At 35.5% G+C, this 19700-nt stretch overlaps 1 protein-coding gene across 1 annotated transcript in view; it reads right to left on the bottom strand.

Annotated features, from left to right (window-relative positions):
• LRP2BP (LRP2 binding protein) overlaps positions 1–11983 on the bottom strand; it is a 21676-nt gene extending 9693 nt beyond the window's left edge. The window contains exons 1-4 of the mRNA XM_012946780.3: positions 11049–11983; positions 10875–11012; positions 10686–10843; positions 5602–5759 (exon numbers count right to left, since the gene is read on the bottom strand). Of these exons, the coding sequence (XP_012802234.3) occupies positions 5602–5759; positions 10686–10843; positions 10875–11012; positions 11049–11270 (676 nt within the window). The 5' untranslated portion in view covers positions 11271–11983. The remainder of the gene's footprint in view (positions 1–5601; positions 5760–10685; positions 10844–10874; positions 11013–11048) is intronic.
• Positions 11984–19700: the final 7717 nt, after the last annotated feature.

Here is a 19700-nt window from a genome sequence, read left to right on the forward strand (position 1 = left end):
GAGCTGAAACGTGAAGAAACTACCACAACCATCATCAAAAAGGTGCAAGTATTTATAAACAATTGTTTATGTAAGATACTGAATGTCCATTGTCCATATACCATCAGCAACAGCCTTCTGTGAGAGAGAACAAGACCAACTTCCATCTGAAGAGGAAATTAGGAAAAGACATTGGAGGAGGATAGGACACACATTGGGGAATTAATCAAACTGCATCACGAGGCAAGCGTTAACTTGGTAACGTGAAGGAGAACGGAAAAAAGGAAGGCCAGAGGACCTGTTGTGTCGAAGGTCGGCAGCAGATATGAAAAGGATCGATAGCAGCTGGAAAGGATTTATCAGGACAGAGTTGGATGTAAAATGCTGGTGAGCGGCCTATGCTCCTATATGAGGGGTAACAGACGTAGGTAATTCCGGGAACTATTTACACACTGTTATTATATATTTATTCTTATTGTATAAATGATAAGTAACTATATTATATATATTTATATTCCATTTGTCATAAGCTTTCAATGTACCTATTGTTCATTATTATACGACTTACTATTCTTAAGTTATTCCCAATTTATTAGTTACCGTCTCTCACGCTCACAGCCATTTTTGGTTTGATCTTGTATGATTGTTATTTTTTATTTTATGGTAATGATGAGGTCTGGTTTGCTTGTATATAATCTACGTATGTCTGAAATATACGATTTATTGTGTGGAGTCTGAGATTGAGTTTTGGACTCAACGGGCAGGGCTTTGTGAGAAGAACCAATAAGAATTCAGAGTTGACTCAAGGCTGCTAGTGCTGGTTGACATATCATTAGTTTAGCACAGGAACAAGGTCATGCAAATCGGTGTGTGATAATTGACGGGCAAAAGTCAACTGTTAGACAGAATTAATGATTGAATTAATACACTCGTTGCTACGCTTTACATTAACCTAATGTAAGATAAACAACAAATCAATGTAAATGACATCAATAATAGTGAGAAATTAAATAAAACGTCTAAGAAAAAACAAGTGAAGTAAAAAGATACGAAAGATGGAGGAAATTGTAATAATAAATTTTTGAGAGAACATTAATACGTTTTAATCAACGTGAATTGGGCATATTGCCTACTACACTGAACATCAACTTCAGTTACTTCTAGTTCTAAACTAACGTATGAACACAGTAATCACATCTCAGATAAACTTCATCTAGTTTTATATATCGAGCGATAATCACCAAAAATTTAGTTTTACCTTCATAACAAATAACACCATGCAATTAAGTTATGAATTTATGGAGAAGATTCATTATACTGAATGATAACACTTCATGAACAGAGTAAACCTAGTAGCTAAGTTTGCTATCCCATTAGTTAAAGTAGGAAATGAGGCCTGATAATCGGTTAAAAATCTACTTTATTATGTAAGGGTTGTACTTGACTATGGTTCTTTTTTCCAATAGGACCTATCTCAAAAGAAATCCCGTTACAGTTCAAATTAATTGAAGGCGATGTCATTTTTGTCAAACCCACGGAATAATAAAGTTCGAGAATGTCGGTTTCAGCAGATCCGCTTAAATTGATTATTTAGCATCAGCAAAAAGAATTTCAAGCATCACAATTGCATAAAAGTTCTTAATTCAAGAAAATTCAGTACAGGTGTCCGAATTTAGGGGCTCAAATACTGAATATCTGATTGATTTAGTCAGCGAGAATTTACTCAGGCCAATCTCCTAGTAGTATTATGAATATACTCGAGATAATTCAAAAAACAGAACACCAGTCTTAGGGATAGTGTAACTGGTAAAATCCGCAAGCAACGCAGAAAACCAAGGACACAAGAAAGTGAGAGAGCGTGTAGTGTGCAGAGCGGAACAAACCAGAGAAGGCATGTTAGCCAACTCCATTCAATTAATCGTTATTCAATATTTATAGTCAGAACAAAAATAAGCTACAGACATGTAGTAAGTAGGATGAGGAATGCACTCACATACACACATAAAAAAGTCAAGGTTAACAAGCGAATAATTAGCAAGGTCAAAATGTCACTCAAGAAGAGTGAATAAATTGGCCTATCTGAAAGCTAGAATGAGCTATGTGGGTTTGGCATAGTACCCAATACTACAGTATCACTTTGATCTTGATGCAGGTTCAACATATGAATCATGGTTCGAGCGATCTGAAGACATTGTTCAAGTTGCTTTTCCTTATCATAATGATTCTTCAAAGATGAGAATTCTAATTCGGAAACTTATGTCAGCTGAACATAAAAAGTGTTCAAATCTTTTATTGCCAAAAAACCCGAAGATTTTTCCTTTAATAGTACGTTACAAGAATTAAGAGAAATTTTCGCTACTCAGACTCCTTTATTTAGCTTGAGATAAAATTGTCTTAAAATTGTTAAGAGACCAGAAGATGTTTCCGATACTGCATATTTATCAAAAAACAACACATGAATTTTAATTTGCGTTCAATTTCAGATGAAGAATTTAAATATCATTGTATGCAGATTGCAATCATCGTCAGACTCAGATATTCACACTAAAATTTTAAGAAGAATAGAGTCAGATCCCAACCTTAAGCTGAAAGATATTACAAATGAATGTCGTATTATTAATCTTAAAAATGTTAGTAAATGATCGAATGTCCAAATCCCATTCATACATCTGGCGTTAATCCTAATTCATTTGATTTGATGAAAATTTCTCATTTAGAGTGTATAGTGACTCACGTGCAATCGAGTTTAGTTCAATCAAGGTCTTTTGTTGACCTATTTAATGGACAAAGTCATCCATGATGTAACAACTTGTTGTACTATCTTTATTATTATGCTTGTATGAAATACATATGCTTGAACATTGTTTAGCGCCTACGCATGTATTCATTCTGCTAGCTTCATTATTAACTGCTTAATCTATTCGCTGACTCATCCATTTTCCTATACGTATATATATGTGTACATTTGCACCCATTCACTACTACTACTACTACAACTACTTGCTACTGCTACAATCGTAGTTCGCTTGCTCATTCATTTTGCCTCTCTGCTGTCTGGTCCGAATTATCTACTAAATAAACTGTAGTAGCTGCTTCTTTTTGCCTTCTGATTTCAAACATCGTTGAAGATTATACGATAACGGTTCGAGGGTGATTAATTATCGAAGCACAGCCACTACAAGTGCATTATTAATGTCACAAAGTACGACTCGCGAAAATTTCCTCACCCAAACTGAATTTCCAGAACTCTAATCCACGTCGCTTTCTAAGGCCTCCCAATAGTTTCTGGAACTGTGGGGCATGACATTTCTCCCATTTCTGTCCATCTAATTACCACAAACGCTAAAAATGCGGAGTAACTGGCCATATGAGGAGATTTTGCAAATGCAGCAAACCTCCATCTCATTATCAAATGTCGAGGATAATCACTTGTGCGTATCTTTTTCCAAAATCTAACCTTAAACGCTTACGCAATTACATATCCATTTATGTTAATGATCGTATTATCACTCTACAGTTGAACACTGCATCCAATGTTACCTTGATTTCTCACAAAACTAGGCACAAGCGTGGTCGGCCAAGCATTCTTCCTACTACTGATTGCATAAAGAATGTGTGGGGCATCATAATTAAAATTCCTGGAATTATCAAATATATTGTCAAATTTAATGATCAAATCCAAATTTTATGCCACTGATGAATCCTTCAATCTATTGGGTCTTGACTGCACCACAGAAATAAAAATGTTGGATTACCCATTTAATCTTATTTGCAATCCAGATTTAGAAATGTTCAACCAATCACCTAATCTTATTTTTAACAAAGTATCTTCTTATTCTCATTTGATGCACAAATGGAAGCAGAGGTTTTCGAGTAATTTTCAAAGTGATCATAAGGGGAGGCCACAACAGAGAAAATCACCCCGAATCCAGCCTCACCTAACAGTGTCTCCTCTGCCGAGTCAATGTTCGGAGGGGAGATTCAGAGTTCATTTGATAGCATGTATCCAAAAATAAGAAAACGAGATTACAAACTCAAGACGAGGAGAGTGAAACGTCAGTTTCTTAATAGGTTACTTGTGTATATAAGAAACTTCCAACAATGTGGGCCTGAGTGGGTAGTGGGTGTTATCGTAAGAAGGGTCGGTGACGTGATGTACAAAACTGATGTTCGAAGTAAATGCCTGATGTGGCATACAAACCGAATCTGCGACAGACTACTGAATTCGGATAAAGAACCTCTTAGCTGGAACTTGTCACGAGGTTACTTAGTTGATACAGTCAGTCTGAAGCGACAAGATCAGTGCAGAAGAAGTGATGACCAGACTCCAAGAAGACAACTTTTCCCTCAATGCCTTCAGTTAGAGCCAAGGAGCAAGACTTATTTTTGGGAGTGAAAGGTGATATGGTAATCCAGTGAGAAGGCGATGTGTGGACAAGGACGTCAATGATTGGTATTTTGTTTAGTCAGACGTGTAGATAGTCTGACAAGCGTTAGATGAGTTATATATTCTCCTATCCTTATTATTATTATTGATTGTGATTAGATTGTGTCGTCTTGTTGTCGGTATTATGGTGTGCAAATATATTCACGTCCTAGTCAGGCTAATCGCATATTCTTAATCTGAGTTGTGTTGAAACCCTGTGGAATAGATACAAGAAGGGAATCCAGTGTATATATTCATCTAAGGCAAATTAACGTCCCATCCGTGTAGACGAAGAATATAATATATATATATATATATATATATATATATATATATATATATATATATATGCCCGTTACAACAACTAGCATTCAATTTGAATAAAAACTTATTTTGAGTAATATTAGTCCATTTGAAAAAAATAAATGATCTGCCAAAAATCATACTATTTCACATAAAAAATATCTAATGATATGGGTTATTTTCCACTGAAATTATATATTTCTTATATTATCTATCTAAAACAATTTCATAAGCTTAATTATTACATTAGCATGTAGTAATAAACAATAATGTCACTACTCCAAACCTAACATAATCACTTTCAGTATTCGACGAACTTACAATACCTAACGTAAGTGAAACCTAGAAGTTATGGTAAGTAAATATTTGAATTATAAAGGAACAAATCTTAGGGAAAATGTTGCTTACTAATTTGGGTTTGCTTAAAATTTATGGACCAAACTATAAAATACCTTGTTTTAACTACTTATCTTCTTTACATTATGCAAACAATGATATATCTAGAACAGATTTCTGTATAAAATAATTCAAATATTGTACATACATGGTTCACAAGTTTTATATTTAATATAGTCCATTCACATTTCTCATAGTCATCCTCAGTTTCCACAGAGTGGTTCGTATACAGTTAAAGAATAAATAGGAAATAACAGGGATTACTACTTCACTATGAATTAAATGGTTACTAAAAATTATTTAACATGATTGCTGTTTGTCCTCTATTAATTTAATTTGTTATGAGAGTGTAGTGAGTATCTTTTCTGTTTTCAAAAGCGATTTCACAGTTTCCGAGACCAAGTTAATCAAACTTAATGAAAACATAACACTTTTCAAACTAATTCGATGTTTATTAATAAAACCTATAACTAATAACTAGTAAATACGGCACTGACCTTGAGATTCAACACTACCATTTCCACAAGCATCAGAATGCCATTGAAACGCTTTTTGTAAATCACGAATTTCTGGTCCTGAGTATAAATAGCCAAGTGCCGTTTGAGCTGAAATGCAAGCTTTAGAATCACCATTGTTCGCAGCAAATAAAAAGCACCTAAATTCATTTGGGAATAAAGTTTTTGAGACCATTTAGCCAATGTGTTCGCAATACTGGTAAGGAATATTAGTCTACAAATAGGGGTACTATCTTTTACGTAATAGAAAAAATTTTAATAAATCAAAAGTTCAAGAACTGATAAGACGTTTGGTAAAAATGAAAAATCGAGAAGTATGAACACTTGCAAGAGAACGTGTTGGAAACAGATATTCGGTAACCTAGTAACAGATAACTGAACCCACACCAATAAACAAATGTTTATTGAAATACCAGGTTTTATTAATCTGTATGATCAAACGAAATGTACACCGACGAGAAAACCTAGTACTTGGTCACTAGTTACTTCTAATTATTTCTTGTATCTAGTAAAACTAGGTAGTGAATCCCATCAAAAATCTAAGATTTCAAAGAAAATAAATACCTGTTTAATTATTTTCAAATTTGTGTAGACTGATAAGGCTCAAATAAATAACGTGGATATTATACATTCATTTAATTTCCTCTCATCGTGCTAGTATGGTATGTCAACTTGGGACAATTAGGATCTGCCTAGGGTTGTACGCAAAGTGACTATACACTCGATTTTTAATGACTGAAACGTTATTTATAACCTTTAGATGTATCTAAGTAAAATCGATAACTTACTATTTTATAAATCAACTATAACAAGATTTTAATGGTTAGATTTACCATTGATTAAATTCTATCCACTGTTTGAACGATTTTTGCATTAAGTTAAAACAGTGATTTAGAATTTGTTATTTATCTGAATATCGTAGTTGAAGCTCCAATGTAAACCATAAGCCAACATATTAATATTAATTTTTATTATCAGTAACAACTATTAAGTTGATAGATGTACAAACTTTTCTAAATATAAGTACATTCTTTACAGTAGTATTTGTACTAATCTAAAAATTCACAAACTAAAAGTCCAACGGAAATCTGATATTCGATCTATCGGATACTAAAATTAACCTTTTCTTCCAAACCAAACGATTATTGTACATCCATTTAACTTGAGATTGCCTAGTATTTTATTCCAAAAAAAATTAGGAAGATGCCTATGACTGAAAAAAAACAACTTTGCTCAATAACGAGTTGATTTTGAGCAGAAATCGACAAATCAATAGTCAAATTACAAAACTTTTAGGTTAGCATGTCACTTCATTATTGGCCTTTTCTGGTTGCTGAATAAGTTATTCATAAAAAGATAGAGTTGCTTCATTTTTGATCAAATCATGAGCAAACAATATGATTTATCGTTTATTTGTCTTCAAAAATTTGTAACCGTTGAGTGTTTAATTTAAATAATAATTATCTAAAAATAAAAGTTTTATTTGAAAAATCCCTTTCTGAGTTATTGGTTTTAGTCAACTGGCTATTTTGATTTCTTTGCAATATGAACTGATACCAGTTGACGATATTAAAAACGGTATGTTGTTTTATTTTGGGAAAGGTTAATTACAAAATATTATCACTAAAAACTAGTAACAGAAGCCATATGCATTGCACAACATTGATGAACCTACTGTTAAAATTCTTATCCGATCTAGGATTTTCTTCCAACAGTAAAAATATCTGATTTGATTAAAAGTTTATCATGTGAGTGGTAAGTAGAAACGTTTTTTGTGTAGACAGTGGAAAACCATATGGTATTGAGTGGAAAAATTGTTGTCAGAAAAAGAGGACTTAGGTTCATGTTAATTTTAATTGCTGTGCCGTAAATATTTCTCATGGAGAGCTCAAAGGTAATAAATACTGACCACTTTAATGCCAGTTAAAGCGTTAAAGTTAAAATCCGAATTACCATAAATGATAACTTAAAAAGGAATGAATTCATAGTCTATGGTATTATATCATTTACTTAATTTAAATAAAAATAGTGTAGCATGCCAGATTCATACATTTTTAACAAACAGTAAGATTTTTTAAGAACAAAACTAAATGTTCAACGACTTAATTTTCTGATGCTTTTTATGATCACCCTCGTTTCATGATTTTCACTGTTAAATTTTTCAGCACGATTATCTTTCATTTTCTTGTAGCATAGGTTCAAGGTACCAAGATATAAATGACGGCGATCAAAAGTGTTTATCACAACAAGTTTATTGAGTATGTTCCTTGAAGAAATAAATATCATGGGTGAGAAAGAGTGCTTTCAGGAATGATACATACCAATTTATCATTTATTCACAAACAAAGTAGTATAAAACACCAATCTATATCACTCCCAGCTAACTTAATAAAAATCGTTATGGGAAAAAAGTTGAACACAAAATTTTACAAGGTTCGGGATATAAAATAATGGTAAAATCTTTATATATCAGAATTACTTCGAAAAAAATAATAAAATCAATTGTAGAGAAGTATAAATCAATAATATTATACGAGAATTGGAGATTGGTAAGGAATTGATTCACTTATACCATAGAAACCATTGTCGAACCATGTCATCCAAAGTCTCCAAGTCTGGTTTACTTCTTTTTAAACTTTTCCTAACAAGCAGGGTTGCACACCCCAGCATGGCTCAATTTAACCACTGATAACTTCATAAACTTTGGTGGTTGGTACATCTGTTACACATTTCTAACCACCGACTACCTCGACGTGCGACATGCAATAGTGTTGGAGTGGGCCATAAGAAATCTAAGGACGGTCAAGTCAAAACATGAAGTCAGTTCATAAAATCATTAACTGATATTCGGAGCCGTTTTGTTAGGTACTTACTAGGAGAAGAGGAAAACACTACTAAGAGAGACTGGAAAAGAACTAGGGGAGCAATAACTTTAACATGTCAGGTGATCCTGGACTCCAAGAACCATCAGAATAGAAAATGGATCTCTTTAGACAGCCTGAAAAAAATTCAATGAAGAAATAATTAGTGGGTAACAATCATCATCAGCAGTCCAACAAAAGCATAGAAACTCAAGGCACATATTAAGTATACAGAAACAAACAAATGGGCAAAGAAAGGAGCTGGAGATTATAAACAAAAACATGTAGAAGACCTGGAAAAAAGTAGAACAAAATCCAAGAGAAGAAAATGTAAGAGCTATACGAAACATCCAAGAAGCTTGTAAGAAAATATAATAAACCAGACAGACCGATCAGGAGAAATGAGGGAAATCCCATCACCGAGTTTCACGAGCAGCAGAATAGGTGGATAGAACACTACGGAGAACCCTTGAGTAGACCAATCTCACTGAATCCACCGGACGTCAAAGCAGCACATACTGACCTCCGCGGAGGTGATACCCCACTAACAAAAGAAAAATTAATAAGGGATCAGATAAGTCAAGAGTATCAAAGGTGCTGGACGAGGAGGTGAACCAGCCAAGGCACTGAAGTCAAACCTAGGGGTGACTCCACAAATATTCAATGTTCGCTTCAGAAAGATTTAATAAGAATAAGTTCTGACAGATTGAAAATAGGAACACCTTACCAAGATACCGAAAAAAGATCTTAGTAAGCATGAGAATTACAGAGGCATCACATATTTGTCAATACTAGGCAAAGTTTTCAGTAGATTGTTGGTCAACGGAATGAAAGATTCAGTACACACTCAAATTTCAGATCAACAACCTGGCTTTTGTAAGAATCTACCAGGTACAGACCAAATCACAACTCTGCCAATCATTGTTGAACAGTCAACCGAATGACACTCATCACTACATATCGACCTCGTTGGTTATCAGGAAGCATTTGACAGCGTGCACGGTAAAATCTTGTAATGTCTTTTCGAATACTGTAGAGTATCCGAGAAGTTGGTCACAATCATACGAAACTCTATCAAGGGGCTGAATCCATGCTCAGAGGGGACCTCATAGACGCATTCCGAGTGAGGACTGGTACCGGACGAGACTACCTACTCTCTCACTTCCTCCTTGTTCTGACAACTGACTAGATAATGTAGATCTCCACGTTACAGGCGAACCACAGAATACAGTGAATATCATGGACACAGATGAACGATTTGAAATTTGCAGATAACAGCCTTGCTATCCCATCCACAACAGCAAACATAGAGGAAAAAAGCCAGTCTAGAAGCAGTTTCTACGGCAATAGGCATCAACATTCACGAGATAAAAAGCTATATTTTGAAATACAATACACTGAACACCATCTAGATTACACCTGATGGTGAAGCTCCAGAAGAGTTGTGAGTCTTTATACACTACAACAGCACCGCTGAAAAAAAAAATCTGATGTAGGTGTGAAAGTACTAAATGGCAATGCAAGAACAACATTCCTACAGTTAAAACGTTTATAGAATTTGAGAGGACTTTCACTGAACGCCAAAGTCAAAATTTTCAACACTAACTTTAAAAACATCCTACTGTAAGAAAATGGAATGTAGAGAACTTCCATCACCACCAAAAATGTACAGGTATTTTTCAAAAACTGTCTACGTAATAGACACAGAATTCAGTACTCACGTATTATGACGAATAATCTATTTTAGCACGAAACGAATCAGCCGTCAAGTGAGGAAAAAATTAGGAAAGTATTCTGAATGTGGATTGGACATACTACAGAAACCATCCAACTGAACCACAATACGAGCTCTAACTTGGAGTACTCAAGGGAAAAGACAAAGAAACAGACAAAAAAACATGGTTCTTGGAATCGAAAACATACATCAAGTTCGGGAGAAAAATCAACTCTAGAAGCAGCGTGTTAATACGCGATGGACCTAGAAACGGTCACCGGTAATCTGTCAACGGTAAATCTCCAACACGTGTTTAGGAACGAAATGACTTGGAAGAGATGGTAAGCGATTACTCGAAAGTAACTGCCCATTGCAATCCATCGTCTGATAGTCAATGCATTCATTGCGCCAGATACAAATAAAGAATATATATATAGAAATCATTTTTTCACTTAGATCTACATCCCTTTGATAACACCCATTAGACACACCTCAAAGCATCTTCCGTAGATGGACATACTCCGTAGCCTTGATAATATGCTCTTCCAAGATTAAAAGCTGCACTAAAAACCAAGTTTCTTTGGTCGACGGGTAAAGCTAATTGGACGTTCAAGGTCATAATCTCCTTAAAAAATTCACAAGCTTTAGCCTGATGGAGTAACTATGAACATGAAAACTACTTGTGGGTTTGAAACTTTTGTCACGTCTTTACTGACTAGATTGTCATATAACATAATACCGAGTTGGAACTTCGATTTATGATCATTAAACTTTTCATAACCCATTCGGAAATAAGTCCACGCTTCGTTATATTTCTCCTGATTCTTCAGTTAAATTTTGTCTACCGTGGTTACCTTCTCAAAGTAAATCTGACCGAGATAAAATGCACATTGCTCATCACCTTCATCTAACCATTTTTTCAGTAATGTTTCCAAATTTTCACTAACTAAGTGACGATTGAAAATTCTTTCGGACTCAAGCGTGCCATTTGGAATCGCATTTTCTACTGTTTTAGAAGACAAAAATTTTATATCTTCATGCCGAATACTTTTAGGAAGTCCATTTAGTAACTCCATCAATTAAAATATTGGGTGATTGTAATAGAAACAGAAGCTGAAAATTGATGCATTAAAAGCAATTAGCGGTCAGTTGTAAGCATAAGGGGTTGGTTGGCCTGTGGTAATGATGTATTTGTACGAACCGATGATTATTTTGTACATGATTCAGAGATTGAATTAATTTCCTGATTCAACACTCTGTTTTGCTCACTGGGTTCTCATGAAATCGATACTGGTTTAAACTGTACTTGTAACTGTCATGAGTTCCATTATTTTTGTCGATCATGCAAGCATTCAGGTAGGGCCTGTTATTAAATAGCTTTTGGCAGTAAATAAATCCCAAAAAAATGTTCTACATGTCTTCGACACTTATGCTGGCCTCATTGGTTTTACTGGTCACATTCAAGCTGGGGGCGCTCAGTCACGCATCCACACCCGTTCTAGAGTGGGTACATTGTGAGACATACACCTTACATCTGTTAGCCAGCTTAGAAAAAACGCTTCTCAACACATCGGTAGCTTTCCAAATATATCTTCAAACCCCTACATTTCTGATAGTTTATTTTACTGGGTTTGGATACTTCGATTTTAACGGTGTTATGAGTAGAAGCGTTATGAAACTCCGAATATTTGTGACATCTTTAGCGCAATTGCATGAATATCGTACCAAAATTTTCACTGTCCTCTCCCATTTATTAACCTTACTTCGGTAATATCTTGTCTGCATATATATGTTTCAAATTGATCATGATTGTAAAAATGGCATAACCTGATTTGTATTATTATTCATATAGTTATTCATTTTATGCGTGCAAATTCACCTTCTTTTCTGTTCTATTACGTACCAACCTAAATGAGGAACTTATTACAGTAAGTCATATAACAATTAAAAGCTGTCAAGGCATTTTTAACATACAGTTATATGGAAAGAAATTACCGTTTGTATCAGGATCCACAACGTGAATCAGAACAAACTTTTCTGATGTTCAGAATTACATTTAATCGACAATCCCACAGAGTAAGTTTAAATCATTGGTATTTAGAGCTGGAACCATAGATTTTCCAACCTTCCTCACCGAAATTTTCGTGTCTAAACGAAAGTCTTCCCATGATAATTTATAACTCCCATGAACTCTAAACTTTTCATGCTCGAACTCACAGTCTAACCCCCCTAACAATTCTGGTGAAGCATCTTTTGTTGCCGAATGTTTGGCACTTTTATACTGCAGCAGAAATGTGTCAACTTCCTTCCTCAGCTCATCGAATGTTGCAGAAGCAGTCAAATCATTAGTGGTTTGTAACGTCCTGAAGATATTTTGTATCTGACAATTAGAACAAGCGTGTTTGGGGGCAGTAAAAAATTATTTGGACTCTATGCTATTCAATCAGGCAGTAACTGCACCTGAGATAAAATAATAGCCATCATCAGTCACTGTTACCATGTGAATCCCTTTGAGAATGCACACCTTTCTCAGTGCTTATATAGTGACGATAGAGTTCGACGAAGTTGTGAAAAACCTTCAGGTTACTTGAATATGAATCACTGACGATACGTTCATAGTTTGTCCTGTGAAATGAATCAAAGTAGCTGTATGGATTCACCCTCAGATCTAAAATGATACTGAGCATGATGTTCCCTTTGAAGAAGGATATTTCGGCTTGCGAAATACTTATTCGTTGTCTGCCACGTGGCACACATCTGCATTTATTTACGATTTTCGTTTTTCAACTCTCAACTGTTCATTGTGCAAATCCACAAAAGGGATTTACGTATTGAAGAGAGGATAACAGCATGATAGTTCAAACACAAAATATTATCAAGAGAAGTCGACAATCCAATTGGCTTCGCGAAAGCGACAGAAAATGTTCGAGTCAAATTATCCTTCCAACCTTTTTGTATAGGAACAAGTACACATCCGAAATAATGACGCGGTTCTCTAATGAGATCTCTATAGCTCCCTTATAAAGGTTGCATTAATAAACATTCCGTATTATCAGCATGTTCATTTTTCGTAACGTACGAGACACGTCATTTACACGCTGAGTTTGTCTAATGCTTCTGTGCTGAATAGTAGCGCTCAAAGTAATACCATTTAGTTGAACCGTAGCAACAGAAAAAAATGTTAGTGTTCTTTCAGGATAATTAATGAACTTTTTGGTTTTGTGATCTGTACCAATATCGCATTCCTTTCCAAATAAATATCAATGAAGTTGGGCTGAAGCCGTCACCATCAATTAACCATCCAAGACATTTGAAACTAGATACAAACAACAAACAGTTATTTTAATTTACGGGGATATTTTTTGTCAAGCAGATTACAAATTAAGTCTCTGATGGCGAATTAATTTTTCAGGACCATCAATACAATTGCCATGTCGATAAACTTCAATCTCTGAATAAATTACTCATCACTTATTGGAATATGGCTGCCTAACAGGTAGTTGCATTTAAATAAACCGAAAAAAGTGTTAAGCGTTGTCAAAATGGACGAGAATAGAGCAAAGGGGATTTAAAGATAAATGCAATACATATAGAAAAGAAAAACGAGTGAAGCACAGTGTTAGGACTGCGACGTGTAAAATTTGAAGTGACAGAGTTTATTAAGTGGCAAATATCAGTGTTTTGTGACGTGGGCACTATGTGTCAGTCGGCTATTTATTCACAGGATTTGGTGTCAGATGGCCTATCGTCAAGTAGGGCTCGGTTAAAATGCGTCACATTGGGAATGCAGAAAACTCCAAATTGGTCCATGAAGCAGCTTACGATAGATATAAATTGGGTAAGCATTTGATTAGACCGCATGTTTGTTGATGACCCATTTCAAAGGCCCGAGTAGCTAGTGTCAAGTAAATGTGACTTAAATTTGCTCAGTGTTCTCGATATCTCCAGCACAAAATCTTAATTCTGAGGGTTAGAATGATTGTTTTTGCAAATTTCGAGATATCACAGTTTACTGTATTACCATTTTAGAATTATAGTCTACTATGATATTAGAACTGCTCTAATAATAGACCTAATTCTAAAACTGTAGATTTGTCATGATATAACTGCTTAATCTATAAGATCTTACCTGGAAGTCACATCATCGTCTACACGAACTCACTGTATCGTAACAATTACCAATACATGATGGAGAACAAGCTTAGGCTAGAGAAAGAACAATATATTGAATATGAAAAAAGGCATAAGGTAACATTCCACAGGGACCACGCCTGCATGGACAAGCCATGCCATCCGATCAACTCCAATTACTTCAATTCCTTGTTCCCGCCTTCCCCATCGTTGAGTATTTCTCTACGTTAAATATTGGATATCTATTTTCCGATTAGTCTCGTGTTCAGCTTTGAAGATTGTGTGGTTATGGTTCAGTGCCACTACACCATTATACAGAATTTCAAAAAGTAAGGTAAGCTTAAGTGTAATTCGTCTACACTATGGTGGATCCAGTTGCCGCGCTTCACTTTTACCTTTATGAGATAGGTCTGGCGAGAGAAGTCTTGTAAAATAGCTCTATATTTTCCCAATTTTCTGATGGACTGGTAAACACATGCAACTGAATACGATTGAGCAGTATTCTAGTAAGAGCCGAACACATACCTTATAGAGGTTTATTTCGAATTGTTTTGAATGGAATTTACATTCGATAGGCCCAACGTGTCTACAAGCTTTAAAAATTAGGAATGTAACTTTTTCGCTAAAAGAGACTTTTGGAATATTTCACTACAGAATCGAAAATGCTACCTAGTTGTTTAAATCCCAACTTGTTCAGCTACAAATTCATCTGCGTGTTCGACGTGTTCAAGTACATATACCTAGACTTTTCGGTATTAAGAGAGCGAAACTATAGTGTTAATACTTCACAACCGTTTTCGTTATGAAAAAGACATAATAGGTCCAGATGAAATGCTACTATAATTGTGTCGTTACCGCGAAAGCCATATTAGATTCAACTTCTTTTTGGTATTCCCTGGTTCTAATTATCACTGTTACATATTTATAAATGTTACTAGACCAACTACAGTAACCTCTTTTTTGAGGTCCATATTATACCCACCATGTTCCTAACTGTAGGTTCACAGGTCGTCTCAACATTTAAATTATTTCTCGAACAAGCTTCACAGTCCTTATTGCTATAAGCACACGGGTTTATGAATTGTACTACCATATTAAGTGCCTAAAAAGACGTTTAACGTAGTTCAGATAATAAATTTACCTCGTTACGATATCGTACTGCATTGGTATAATAACTTAACTGTCAGGTAATTGCTAGTCAAACAAGCATTTGAAATTAAAACTCTGCAGTTTACTACCAAAGTTAACGCTGAGTGAACAAATATTTCTAGACCAAAACTTGTAATACGATCAGGCGGCTTGGATCGGTATGTACTACGAACTTCCGATATTTCCGAATCACACAAAAATACAATACTCATTTATCACTAGCTAGTCCTCAATCAACATTTTAACTGGTCGTTAATAATGGTTTTTGAATATCGTCCTAAAGCACTGTTGTGACTTGAAAACTACGTAATATCATTGGTAAAATGCATTAAACCATTGACAAACTGACCTATAATTATCATTAAATAATTTTTCTTCCCAGTGGTTATGTTTATTTATTTTAAGCTGTACATAAAATAACTCAGAAAATTCACACTCAACATTTAACACGGAGAGAAATTCGAAGATGTTGAACGCGGGAACTATTAATTGAAATGGTATGACTCGGTCACGCAGATGCAGACAATGTAACATGTGTTCTTAATAAATGTTAGACACATTTCTGATCGTCGTGAAAGGACGAGTCAGCATAGACAATAATGTGATTTCCAAGTAAAATCTTAGAAATTAGGTAATCAAATCATGAAAAATCTACAATTTTGGGATTGGATCTGTTATTAGGGTAATCTTAATACGGCATTAGACCATAATTCTACAAAACCATGCAACGCGATTGTTTTGGAACCCATCTAGATGTTACTGTATCGTATAACCGATATTTAAAATGGGACTTGTGTGGAATGCATACAACGATTTACGGTCATCAGGAAATAAGAATGCTTTTCCAAGTGTGTAGCATTTGCATATGTCGTTAACATACACGGCGAAAAACAGGGGTCCAATGACTGAAAACATGAGGAGAAGCGTTGCCCTGTTTTCACTACTTGGGTTCGACCATTTAAGAAGGATGAAGCCCAATTATACAAAGTTATCATTAGTTCAATAAAACACCACATCCGCCACAGCTTAAATTGGGGTCTAGGTGTCTGTAATCAGTTGTACGTCTTCTATTCAAGTTCATCCTATGTCTGTCGGACAGTGTATTGGATGAGGAATCTGTATTATCTAGAATGTGTGCATTAGCATTAGAATAAACAACTGAAATCGGAATAGACTCACCTGCTTCCTAGGATTGTGTAATCAGCATGTTGGTTGTGCACTGAAACCGCCGCTACCTAGAATTTGAAACGTAGACTTTTAGACTATCCTCCCCCACGCAATAATGTTGGAACTTTATTGTAGAGCATGGGATCGTTGGAAAAATCAGCATTCATCAAAACTACATCAGGTTTTTGATCATAATTATGCTCACTCAACATATTTTCTTCACATTTGTAAGAAATTTCATCAGAAATATGTGAATCATTAGGAGAAACCACATTTGGTACAATAACATGAGAAATCTGACAAATTGATTGATTACAAACTGTTGTCTCGCATGGATTCTGAGTTTTATTTAACTCTGATCTGCTAAGAGGCTCTACACTGTCTTTTGAAGTCGTTGATAAAGATGAATGATCATTACAAGTACTCAACTTAATAGAATCAGAATTACAAGACTTAATATTAGTTGCAGCAAGATGTACAGTAGTATTACAAACTGATTGAATATGTCCAATATCACCACATTTAAAGCACTTAGAATTACGAAATTTACATGAATTAAGAGAGTGGAACTTGCCACAGAATAAACACTGACCAAACTTCTGCCCATTTTCGTGAACTGCATCCAAACTCAATGAACTACCTGCATAACCTTCAGAATGCACTGGATTGGGATGACGTAGTAATGTAGTGGTATTTTATATCCTCATGAATCATTCTACGAAATCTTGCACCTTTACGACATTCGAAATTTGTATATTTAACATAGCCTAGCAGTAGATCCTTGAGAATTATATAAGAAAGCGAAATGGGCTTTTTCGGTAAAGCCAGAGTTTTTAATAAACTATATGCTTCTTTTCCGATGAATTTGAGGAAATGTGCGACAACATTAACTTCCTCATAATATTCCTTGGTCAAAGCCCAGACTTCGAACGTTACAAAGCAATCCTTAAAAGCATCAGAATCTGAATGTATGTCCAACCGTTCCATCATAGGCTCCATCGTGACGCTAATGTGATAATAACGAGTATTTGAATTATAGTATGAACTAAGAATCCCAGAAATAACGCAACTGAATCAAGAAGTACTAGATGAGCACAAACTAATGTATTGTATTTAGAATTCGAAATCGAGCATTCAATAAGTACGAAAGAATCACTAGTTCGTTCAAACGCCATAGTAATCCAAATATTTAAATATACACTCACAATCACTTATATTCTAGTTCTTGTTCATTTCATTTGTCTTCGGTCATCGAGTATGAAGATAACGAAATTAACAGTTGTTTGTTCTAATCTTTGGACAGACAAATAGAAGCAATTTCTCACGTCAATATCTTTCTGGAGCAAACAATGTAGTTGAAGACGCCTTATCTCGCATAATTTCCTTGAACAGTTTCTAAGGAATTGATCTTCTTAAACTCGCCCAGCTGCAAAAAGAAGACTCTGATCTTCAGCATGAGTTATCGTCTGCAACACTCAAGCTTTGCATCAAACAGATGGAAACAGGTAAGGAAACCTTACTTTGTGACACATCTACAGGTAGGGGTCGCCCAATCGTGCCGAAACATTATCGACGCGACGTCTTCAATACGTTGCACAAACTTTTTCATCCAGGTGTTCGTGCAACCATCAAGCTTATAGCAGAACGGTTTGCCGACCTAGCATGAATAAAGAAGTGAGGGAGTGGGCACGCTCCTGTGTGAGCTGCCAAAAATCTAAGGTTATCAGACACAATAGATGTCCCTTAGGCTCATTCAAACATCCCGATGCTCGTTTCGACCATGTTCATTTGGATTTGGTGGGACCTTTACAAGATTCAAATGGATACTCTTATCTCTTAACCTGCGTAGACCGTTTCACTCGATGGCCAGAAGCAGTACCTATCAAGGACACCACTGCTGAAACAGTGGCTCGCACCTTCGTCAAACGATGGGCAGCAAAATTCGGCTACCCTTCAACCATCACTACAGATCGTGGATGTCAATTAGAATCTGAACTTTTCGATTGTCTACCACACTTTTAGGAATCACTCGCTTCCGAACGACCGCCTACCACCCACGAGCAAACGAGTTGGTAGAACGCTTTCACCGACAACTAAAAGCTTCACTATCAGCTGCAAACCTTTCACAGTGGACTGACGCTCTTCCACTCGTCTTACTAGGTGTTCGCAATGCAGTGAGTGCTGACATTGGATGCACTGCGGCTCAACTCGTTTATGGAACGACACTTCGACTCCTAGGAGAATTCGTGGATCCTTCATCCTCTTCAATGAACATGGATCTAACATCCTACGCGAACAAGCTTACAAACGCAACGCGTTCAGTTAAACCTGCTTCCACTCGGCCTCAATCAACTGATGTTTTCGTTCAACCCGACTTATGATATAGTACACACGTCTTTGTACGTCGAGACTCGCATCGACGACCATTCGAATCAGCATACGAAGGACCTTTCAAAGCTGTTCAACGCGAACCTTAGTACTATATAATCGATAAAAACGGAACCAACGATAGCATCAGCATCGATCGCCTCAATGCGGAGTATTTAGTAGGAAATACTATCTACGTCGATTTTCCTTCGGTACAATCGAACGACACGACTCCGAGTCTTATAGTACTTCATCCGACAACCAACACGCTCGATAATACTTCGACAGTATTTGAAAATGAAATTAAAACAACGCGTTCTGGAAGAAGAGTAAGATTTCCAGAAGATTTAAACGACTATTGCACGTAAGACACTAGTTAACATTTTGTTTCATCTCGATTTCCCATGGTATAATGTAATATTTTAAAAAATCAATTTTTACATGCTTATATTTATATGTTGTTATTCAGCTAATATGTATATTATAAAAACAATTTTTTTTAAAAAATTTCGTAAAAATCGCTTTTACTTTATTTATACTTTTTCGCCCATTTTGTGTCTTAAAGCGCGTACGAGTTTATTTCGACATGCACTTACACATTCTTTTTTTCTTTTCCAGGACGGCTGGAAAAGACGATAAAAAGAACGATGAGGTTTACGAGGAACCAAAATTTTGATTGTACATTATTTTCT

This window comes from Schistosoma haematobium, chromosome 3 (assembly GCF_000699445.3).
Source record: "Schistosoma haematobium chromosome 3, whole genome shotgun sequence".
Lineage (NCBI taxonomy): Eukaryota > Metazoa > Platyhelminthes > Trematoda > Strigeidida > Schistosomatidae > Schistosoma > Schistosoma haematobium.